Raw genomic sequence first — 10,639 nt, forward strand, 5'->3', positions numbered from 1 at the left:
GGTGAACAGTAAAGTTCTGTCATGGATTAGAAAATGCTTAAGAGACAAAAAAAAAGTAGCAATAAATGATCAAATTTCAACTATCAAAAGTTTAACTATTGGGCACCTAAAGTTCTATAGTAGGACCAGCATTGTTTAATGTATGTATTAATGATCGGGAAAAAGGAGTACATAATGAGGTGGCAAATTTTACAAGTGTCACAAAATTATTTAGGTTAGTTAATAGCAAGGAAGACTGTGAAGAACTCCTAAGGGAAAGTATGAAAGCTCAGTAATTAGGCAGCACAATGGCAGATAAAATTCAGTGTTGACGAACGCAAAGTAATGCAGATTGCAAGGAGTAATTTGAACTCATACACATTTCTTGGTTCTCCATTAATTAACCTGGCATTGGTCACTGTTGGCAGACAGGATACTGGGCCCAATGGACCATTGGTCTGACCCAGTATGGCGGTTCTTATGTTCTTAACCGTGCAGGAAAAAGATGTGGGTGTTATTAGGGATGATTCGATGAAAACTGCTGTGCATTTGTGGTCAAAAAGCAAACAAAATGGCAGGAGGAAGAAGAACGGAGTGGAAATACTAAATGTATTGTAATTAAGGTTAAGATTTTGTCACTGTTATTTTTAGTAAAAGTCAGGGACAAGTCACGGGCAATAAACAAAAATTTACAGAAGCCCGTGACCTGTCCCTGACTTTTAATAAAAATTACTGACACAAAATGGGGCTGACGCGGGGGATGACAGTTCGAGCCCTGCTGAGGGAGGGAAAAGAAGGGTCCAGTACCCACTGCTGCTGCCAGCTATGGGGACCCCGCACTGCCCACAGCGGCTTCGAGTTCTGGGACCAGCGGCTGGGAGCTGCTGGGTCCCCACTCCAAATGTGGTGGCTGGGAGCTGCAGGACCGGTAGCTCGGAGCTCTGGGTCTTACCACCCATGGCAGCTTGGAGCTCCGGGGCCTCCACCAGCTGACAGCTCCAGCCCCACTGCCCCAGGGCTGACACAGAGAATGTCACGGAGGTCTCTGGAAGTCACAGAATCTGTGACTTCCATGACCCAATAGTCTTAATTATAATTCATTATATATCAATGATACATTCTCATGTGGAATATTGTGCTCATTTCCAATCATCCTATCTCAAAAAAGATCTAGCAGAAATACCTGAGGTTTAGAGGCAGTTGAAAAAAAAATGATTAGCTGTTGGGAGTCTTCGGTATGAGAAGAAACTGAAAGGACTGGGGCTGTTAAGTTTAGTGAAGAGATGAATAATAGGGGACACGATATTTTTATACAAAACAATGAATGGTACTGAGATTATGGTAAATCAGGCACTTCTATTCATCCTTCCTCATAATCAAGTGGACATACAATGAAATTAAAACACAACAAACTTCCCACTGATAAAAGGAAATACTCTAGTCCTTCCATGTCTTGCACCTTCCTCTTAAGCATCTGGTACTGTGGCCACTGTCAGAAAAAGGAAACTGCACTAGATGGACCACTGAGCTAGTATGACAATTCCTACATCTTTAACAATCCAGATCACTATATCATGCACTATTTATTTCACCATTAGAAATCATCTTGTGCTCATTAGATCTAACACTGATTCTCTAGTACCTGTAACTTGAACATATTAATAAACTGATTTGATTAGATTCACTCAATTAGAAACCAGCAACTTTACATGGTAAGCACTTCTTCTCTTCCAAGTTTTGTGTAGCTGACTAGATCTGCTAACTCTGACAAATTATAGCGGTGTTGCTGAATGTCATAGGTAAAGTGTGTTACTCATCACACAACTATGAATTAATTTGTATAGGACAGTGGGAGGAGTGAATTCAAACACAGCACAGGACTGACTTCATATGTGCTGGGGCCATAAGTGAAGTTTTTCTTAAGTGTCAACAATATTGGTGGAATTACATATATATGAACACAGATGTAGATCAGTAATTGACTTTTGTAAGTTATAAAGCTTATACTGAGAGTCACCCCTAAAACAGGACTAGGAATAATACTAAAACTGGTTTCTTAAAGCTGCTATGTCTTTTCTGCCTTTCTTCCCTGTCATCATTCAATTTTTTTCCTATCCTATATTCATTCCTAGTTCAATTCTTTCTTCTTCCTCACTTCTTTCTCTCCCTTTTCTTTTATTTTCTTCTTTTCCCATTTTTTTTTGGACTGGCTCTCATACTCTCCTCTTAACTGTCCATTAGAAGACTCTCCCTATTTAACAAGTATCAGTACTAGGGCTGATATTATTCAACATTGTCATCAATGATCTGGACGTAAATGTAAAATTCCTGTTGATAAAATTTGCAGATGATAAAGATTAGCAGAATGGTAAATAATGATGAGAACAGGGTAGTCATATAGAGCAATCTGAATTGCTTGGCAAACTGGGCTCATTCAAACAAAATTATTCTTAATACAGACAAATGCAAAATTATACATCTAGAAACAAGGACTGTAGGCCATACTTACAGAATAGGGGACTGTATCCTGAAAAGCAGTGACTTTGAAAAGAATCTAGAGGTCACTGTGGACAAGTAATTTAACATGAGCTCCCAGTGTGATGCTGTGCCAAAAAGGGCTACTGCAATCCTGGGATGTATAAACATGAGAGTAGGAGTAAGGGGTTAATTTTACCTATGTATAGGGCAGTGGTGAGATCGATAATGGAATACTACATACAGTTCTAGTGTCCACATTTTTTAAATAATGTTGACAATTTGAAGACGGTACAGAAAAGAAGTACAGAAATGATTCAAGGGCCTAAGAAAATGCTTTACAGTGAGATTTAAAGAGCTCAACCTGTGTAGCTTATTAAAAAGAAGATTGAGAGGTGATTTGATCTGTGCATAAGTACCTTCACGTGGAGAAAATACCAGGTATTTAAGGCTCTTTAATCTACTGAAGAAACACGTAAGAACAAGTAGCTGAAATTCAAAGCCAGACAAATTCAAATCAGAAATAAGACAATTTTTTAACAATGTAGGTGGTTAACCTTGGAGCAAAATACACAGGGAAGTGGTGGATTCTTCCATCTCTTGATGTATTCAAATCAAGATTTGGTGAGTTTTGGAAAATGTTCTTTAGCAAAACACAAATTAGGCTTTAGTCAAACAAATTATTGGGCTTGAGACAGGGGTAACTCGATGAATTTTAACAGATTGTGATATGCGAGAGGTCAGACTAAATGATCTAATGGTCCCTTCTGGCCTTTAACTCCACAGGTGGGATGCACAAAGTGATTTACAATGCTGAGTGTCACAGCACCTAACTTTTAGGCATGTATAAAAATCTCAGGAAGACACTGTAATCCATAAAGCCAAATTAGATGCCTAGGCTCTCTATACAATGCATAGGAAGCATTAGTCACCTAAGAATGTGATCAATAAAAGCCAGCATGCTAAGTGTGGAGCTGCCTAAAATAGCCAATGGGAGATGCCAGTCAGAGGGGTGTGTGCTAAATCCTGCCTCTCTCACACAAAGCCAGGTGCCTAAGGCCAGGACTATATTACAGACATATCAGTGTAACTACATTATTCAGGGATGTGAAAAATCCACATCCCCAAGCAACGCAGTTATACCAACCTAACAACCAGTGTAGACAGTGCTATGTCCATGGGAGGGCTTCTCCCATCAACACAGCTACCTCCTCTTGCAGAAGTGGATTAAATACACTGATGGGAGAAGCTCTCCTGTTGGTATAGTAGCACCTTCACTCGAGCGCTACCAGCTGTGTAGCTGCTCTGTTAAAGTGTAGAGCTGCTCAAAGTCTGGGCTACAGGGAAGTGCCTATCTCTGCTTAGCAATCCATGAATAGGAATCAACTGTCTCCAGGTGGCTTAGGCACCCAAGGCATTTCTTGCAGGAATGAGTTAGACCCCCTGCCTTGCTCCACATGCAATTATCAGGGGAGAAAACGGTGGTGGTGGTGGCAGGTGCTATTGCCCTGAACTTTTAACCCAGTAGTTGGAGCACTCAGCTGGGATACGGGAGACCTGGTTCAATTCCCCACAGAGGGGGAGAAAGAATTTAAATGTGGATCTCCACCCGTCTCTCCCATGGGTGCTTTAATCACTGAGCAATGGCATATTCAGATATGAGGCTCCCTCAGTCTCTCCTGTTGAAACTGTTCCACTGCAGATTAAACAACAAAAGTGATTGGAGCATCAGCACTGGAACAGATGGGTACTCTAATCACTGGACTACGGAGTTATTCTCACTTGCTCACTCCCCCACCCCCCGACCACTGACTGTTTCACTGTGGATAAATACTGAAATAGTCAATGGGTCATTCAGAATTCAGCAGGAGTTTTGTGGACTACAGTGGAGCCTAAAACTGGGATTTAGGCATCTACCTTTGCAGATTTAGGCTAGGTCTCTGTATCTGAGCCACCACAGTACAGGACAGAAATAAATTAATGGGGGTGTTTCTTCAGTCTCAGTAGTGCTACATTTTGTACCAAAAAGAAGAATGCACAATAACCCGCCAGACAAGTCCCTTAAGGCAAAATAAATGTTGATTAAATTCCAATCTTTCATTAACTGAACAGATGAATTCATTTGTAATAGGATGGGCAGAGCTCCCCCCCTGCAGGAGAAGTAGCGTAGTCAAAGTCAGGAAATATCAAAAAACTAGCAAAAATTGTTAACAGTTAAACAACATAGTAAGTGAGAGAAGATTGTTTTATATCAGTGTTTCATTAGACTTCATAGCAATCTAATAGTCTTTGTGGGGTCCTAATCTATCCCTCTATGCCAGGGGGAGGCAACCTATGGCACGGGTGCCGAAGGCGGCATGCGAGCTGGTTTTCAGTGGCACTCCCACTGCCTGGGTCCTGGCCACCAGTTTGGGGGGCTCTGCATTTTAATTTAATATGAAGCTTCTTAAACATTTTAAAAACCTTATTTGCTTTACATACAACAATAGTTTAGTTATATATTATAGACTTATAGAAAGAGACCTTCTAAAACCCTTAATGTATTACTGGCAAGCGAAACCTTAAATTAGAGAGAATAAATGAAGACTCGGCACCCCACTTCTGAAAATTTGCCAACCCCTGGCCTAGCATAACTGGGGCCTTGATTCCCCCATTTGGAACCCTAGATTCTACTGCATTACAGATAATTGTCCAGGATGACATGCATTTCGGGGGCAGGGGAATTAAACATTAACTGTGGGGGGAAAAGGATATAACCACCTCACTGTGAGTAAGTAGCATATGATCCTAAATAACTATTTAAAAAAAAAAAAAAAGGATCATGACAGGAGATATTCACCCAGATTGGCAGGAGTGCACAACCCAGCATATAAGTAACTGCACAAATAATGAAGTGGCTTCATCTGTGCTCCAGCATCTAAGCTTTTATTCTAAAAAAATAAACCTACCCTCACACTTGTGAAGAAAGACAGTAATTCAGCACCAAAGCATGAAGCTGCAGCCAGTCTGAAACAAATTAAGACTAGATTTACATTAATCTCAGTGGGGTATTAACTGAAACCTAATGACATCTTGAGGTCACCATTGCTAATTATTTCATTACTGATCTATTTGGTAAAAACATTAAGCAAATGTGTTTATCCAACATTGGATATAGCAGTAAATGGTGGGTAACATTCTAGCAGAACAATTGTGAAGGATTTGTTGGGGAGTGTGTATGGGAGATGGGATGATAAATTCCAGCCCATCCATCCATATCTTCCCAAAAGTGGTGAAAGTAACAGGGGATGCATCCCTCTCCTCAGTATCAAAAACTTCAGCTGTCTCCTACCTATCTGCCAGCTTTCTCCAATCCACCTTGACAACATTAACAATGAAAATGTATAAGCAGTTCAAACTCAATGGAGCAGTTTAAGAGATATTGTACTAAGCAAAGTGCTAGTTCTGAATATACCTGACTCTTCTACCACATTACGCATTTGCTGAAGTATTTAGTTGCTGCAGAGTACTAGGCCTTATTGCAGGAATGTGTACGTAATGGTATGCACAGGTAGGGGCTACAGATCTAGTAAAAATGCTGTTTGGTACTCTTCCAGTATTTTAGTGCCCAGGAGGAGGAATAGGTTTGTAGGTAAAGCAGAGATTGAAATAAATTCCTAGCTTTAACAGACTTCCCTGAGCACATTATTTAGTATCTGTAGAATGGGGATAGTTCTCGTCCTCAAAAGTTGATGTAAAAACTTCCTAGATGTTTGAGGCATTCATGCTACACAGAGTGTAGTACCTAGCTAGAGTGCAAATACAATGTGCATTCAGCAGCATTATAGCAGTCTTAATGGGTAGGTTGGCGCTACACTACCCCTGAATTGGAGAGAGTAGGTGTCAGCTATCATTTTAGATAGTAATTACTGAATAATAACAAAGTAAGTGCACATATTTTAAATGAAGTTTAGTGTGTGTTAAAGTTACATGTTAATGTTGTAGTAGCTCTAGATGAACTGATGTCTCACTAAGCATTGCTGCTTTACTGAGCACACTTTATGATAAAAAGTACTAACTGGTACATGAGTGCATAAAGGGCTAAAGTGAGCTTTCCCCTCCTGCTCCATTAAGTTTTAATAATTCTTTAGCAGTAACAGAAGTTAAGCCAGCCTTAAGAGGTAACCACACTTACTGTAGGCCGGCACTGGAAGGCTGTAGCTTCTCAACCATTGAGTTCTATTAGCATTTCCATTAGCATGAGGAAGACAAGATTATATATATTTTTAAGTTTGTTACTTATTTAAACTATTTCCCATGAAAACTAAGGAATGGATCATGGTAAGATATAAATAAAGTTAAGGGGTACTATAATGGGAAAATTGAGAATTTGAATATGTACCATAAGGAATTAAAGCATCAGAAGACTACATTAAAATATACTGCAAAGTAAATCAATCACTTGTTGTGGAGAAAAAAAAAAAAGCTTTCCAATAAAGACCTGTTGCCCTGCCTAGGTGATGGCCTGGTAAACGTTTTTCTATACGCCACCTCCTCACATGGATATTTCTCATGCACACCACTGAGTGGTGTGCTTTTTTGCCCCATGCTGATCCCTCTATCACTCTTGCTTCCTGGAAGCCTAGTGCCATAGTGCAGCCACACAGCTTTGAACTATGACCCCATCACTTCTCAGTTAATAATTTCAGACATTCAGGAAGTATTCTGCTGGGAAGGTTTTTTAATTTATAGTATCAAGCACACTTAACCTCATCATGTGTCTGAGTGGTAGTACACAATAAATACATTTATCTTAACAATTCCGTTTTGTCTATGGAGAAAACAGTTGAAACTTTTAAAAATTCCATTTTACACTGTGCAAAATCAAGTTTTCAGAAGTGAGCAAATAACAGCATTTGCTAAAGTGAGGCAGAGAGTGAGGCTTCTTCAATACTGCAAGTGCAATTCCTGCACCTGTTGAACCGAAATTGCCTCTAATTGAGCAGAGGTATTAATGAGAAATAGCTAGTTAAGAGTCCTTACTCACAGCTTCAAGCACAGTTTTTACATTGTATCTTGCTAACTCCCAGAGCACTTGTTAATAACCTTTTCACAACAGGGTGGGTCCTTCTTTCAGGAGCCATAATAGATATTTAACATCTAGGACAGTCACTAGGCTCTGAGCAGTTTTAAGTTAACTGTCCCTTTAAAAAGTTCCTATGAAGCAGAACATTTCAATCATTATGAAGAAATTTTTGAAGATAGGGCATGCGTTGTATCATGCAGAATGAAAAAAGAACAATTTGCATAAGCCAGGTAAGGCTTTCTGATAGCAGACACTATCAAAGTAGCTGGGACTTTGCCCAGTTTGCCTGTCAGACTATGAAATAAAAAAAAGCTGCACTGCTAGTTCCCACGAGAAACAAATGTCTCCTACTCGGTGATATAGCTATATTAAGTATTGTAGTCAAATTAATTCCCTTGTTTGATATTCTTTGTGGGGAGAGACATAATGGAGAAGAGGATACATGGGGAATGCCAAGAAACTGCTCTTCTCTTTTTTGAAGAGCTAACCTATGTCAGAACCACCATACTATTCACTAATATCCGGTTATATTAGTTAGAATGAAGAAAGCACAAAAACTTTTCTTTTTTTAATTGCATGATCAGAATGACTACAAAACACAGAACATGATTGTACTCATTCAAGCCCAATCCAATTTACATGTATTCCCATAGGTTGACTGCCAAAAAAATGTATTCTTTAACAACCATCCACGAGCAACCTTCTCTAGCTGATGAGACAGATTTTAAGGAGGTTTAATATAGTGCATGTAAAAATAGAAAATTTAAAAACCAATCTCATCACAGAGACACTCATTTCCTTCTCTGTTGTGAAATAAATAAGGCAGCAGATAACTATTACTTAGAAGTGGCATCTTTGAGATATGCTATCAAGTCTGCCCTCTCAGTCTTCTTCTTAATGCCAGCAAAAATCATCTTTGTTCCTGGGATGTACTTCTTAGGATTTTCCAAGTACTCCATCAGTGTTTCCTCACCCCAGGTGATTCCTAAAAATCAATTAAAGTTGTTAAAATAGATTTATAAGATGAGCCATCAATTACACATTTGAAGTAATTAACCTTTTCCTCAAAAATCACTTCTCTAAAGGCAAACATCTTAAATTAAACCAAATATAATACCTATAGAACTACTGCCATTGGCAGCTGGATGTGAAATGGTAACTGAGTGATAGATTACATCCTTCCGTAACTTGGAAAATGTCACACTTTAGTTTTACCTTTATTCTTGTTTGCTTCTGTGTAAGAGAAGCCCTCAGCTTGGCCAGTCTTCCGTCCAATTAGGCCATTCAGGTTGGGTCCAGTCTTGTGCTTTCCTCCCTTTTCGACTGTGTGGCACTGCGCACATTTCTGAACAAAGATCTTCTTGCCCTTTTCAATGTCTCCCATTTTCAGTGCTGACAAGGAAACAATACCAAGGTCAGGTCAGTTTTGGTGCTCTTTAGAAGAGGCAGGAAAGCATATGTATGTTCTTAGGCGAGGCGGTTCTGGATAGGACCCAGTGTCTAAAAATCCTCAGATCTCATTTCATACACCCGACGAGAAACTCAGCAGGGCCTGACAGCACTGCTCTTGGTTTCAGGACTTCGAAGCTACAAGGCTAGTTCTGACTCGAAAGCAGCTGCCTGCAGGGCTCCGTCTGGCCCCGAGGAGCGACAGAGGAGGCGCGTGAAACAGCTCCCCACGGAGCGCCCGGGGACCTGCAGGACACGCGCCCCAGGCAGGGACGCCGAGGGGGCAGTAAGGCGCTGCAATGGAACCGCTCCCCGCCCAGCCAGACGAGGCCCCGCGCGGCGGCAGAGGGCAGCCCTGGGCCCCGCAGCGTGTCCGGTACCACCCCTGGGACTGCAGGGTCCCGGCCCGCCGCGCCTCAGGCTGACCTTGGCGGTGGCCCCAGCCAGCGGCCGGGCCGCAAATGGAAACGGCGCTGCCGCTGGGCCGGTCACCGGGAAGGGGGGGAGGGAGCCGGGTGCGGCGCGGGCCCGGGCAGGGGGCGCGGGAAGCGCCAAGGTCGGGGTGATGCTGGGATGGCGCGAAGCGGCCGCTACAGCCCGGGCCGGACCCCCTCCCCCGCCCGAGACCAGAGCACCAGCAACCCCCTTCCCCACGGGAACCCTCCTCGCGGCACCCACCTGCCGGCCTCCTCCGACCGCTATTGTCTCTGTCCCACGCTCGCTGTCTGAGCCCAAGGACACGCCGTACCCCAGCCTATGTAGCCGGTGCCACTGCAACCAAACCGCATCGGCACTCGGCCCGCCCGCTCGAATCGCTGGCCAATCGGATGCCGCCTTGGGAAACTCTGATTTGTTTCCCTACGTGTCCATCAGAACAAAGGTCACACAACGCTAACAGCAGGGTAGGTGGCTTCCAAGTAGACCCGGTCTCCGCCTTACCCTCGTTACGAAATGGCGCATGACGTATGTCAGGATACGTAAGAGGTACGAGGGCGCGACTAGGAGGTGAGGCCTTTGCGCATGCGTACAACAGTAAGACACAAAGGTCAACAGTGCAAGGTGAGGCTGCGTCCTCAGCGCGTGCCCCGGTAAAGTCACGTGCTGCCTGTTTCTACGGGTCCCGGCGGAGGCGCCTAAGCGGTGGTGCGAGCCGGAAAGGAGAAACCGAGCGCCCCTTGCTGCGAGCCCCCAGCGTCCGCCTGGCTGCGGAGCCGGCTGCCCGGGCTGGTCACGTGCACCACGTGCTCCCCAGCCAGGGCCGGGGGGAGCCTGGCCGGAGAGCACGTGATGTCCAGGCCGGGGCCTGACTCCCCACTGCCTTGCAGGCTCTGGCTTGTCTACATGATGACAACCTGCATCGGGTTTGTTTAACTGGCTGAACCAAACCCAGGCAAGTCCCTGTGTGGAAAGGCCTCCCTTGGTCTAAAAGGCATTATGCTGGGTTAGCACGCTGCCCGAGAAGCTGATACCGATGTCAGTGTCCACACACAAAGTTGCCCTGATTTCACTATGTTGGGTTAAAATTACGCCTGTAGTTAAACCAGTGAAACTCTGTGTGCAGACCTGGACTGTGTGTTTTACATCTGTGCAAAACTACTAAAGGCTGGGCTACTCTGAAAAGTTAGATCAGTGTAGCTGCGGCTCTCAAGGGTGTGATGATGGGAGAACCCT

The 10,639-nt window shown here is 43.2% G+C and overlaps 1 protein-coding gene across 1 annotated transcript; it reads right to left on the reverse strand.

Annotated features, from left to right (window-relative positions):
• Positions 1-7,156: 7,156 nt before the first annotated feature.
• On the reverse strand, positions 7,157-9,897 carry LOC120398714 (cytochrome c). The gene is made up of 3 exons (XM_039526295.1): positions 9,647-9,897; positions 8,735-8,911; positions 7,157-8,504 (listed from the first exon to the last, which is right to left on the reverse strand). Exons 2-3 carry the CDS (start codon positions 8,901-8,903, stop codon positions 8,356-8,358), a joined length of 318 nt encoding a protein of 105 aa, XP_039382229.1. The 5' UTR covers positions 8,904-8,911; positions 9,647-9,897; the 3' UTR covers positions 7,157-8,355.
• Positions 9,898-10,639: the final 742 nt, after the last annotated feature.

The sequence above is a fragment of the Mauremys reevesii genome, linkage group 2 (assembly GCF_016161935.1).
Source record: "Mauremys reevesii isolate NIE-2019 linkage group 2, ASM1616193v1, whole genome shotgun sequence".
In the NCBI taxonomy this organism is placed as follows: Eukaryota; Metazoa; Chordata; order Testudines; family Geoemydidae; genus Mauremys; species Mauremys reevesii.

What these genes read in the sequence shown, in the direction of transcription:
- LOC120398714 (XM_039526295.1), bottom strand. Translation starts at nt 8,903, where the DNA reads ATGGGAGACATTGAAAAGGGCAAGAAGATCTTTGTTCAGAAATGTGCG. An exon ending in AGAAGCAAACAAGAATAAAG is followed by an intron (nt 8,505 to 8,734) that starts GTAAAACTAAAG and finishes ATTGATTTTTAG; the next exon opens with GAATCACCTGGGGTGAGGAA.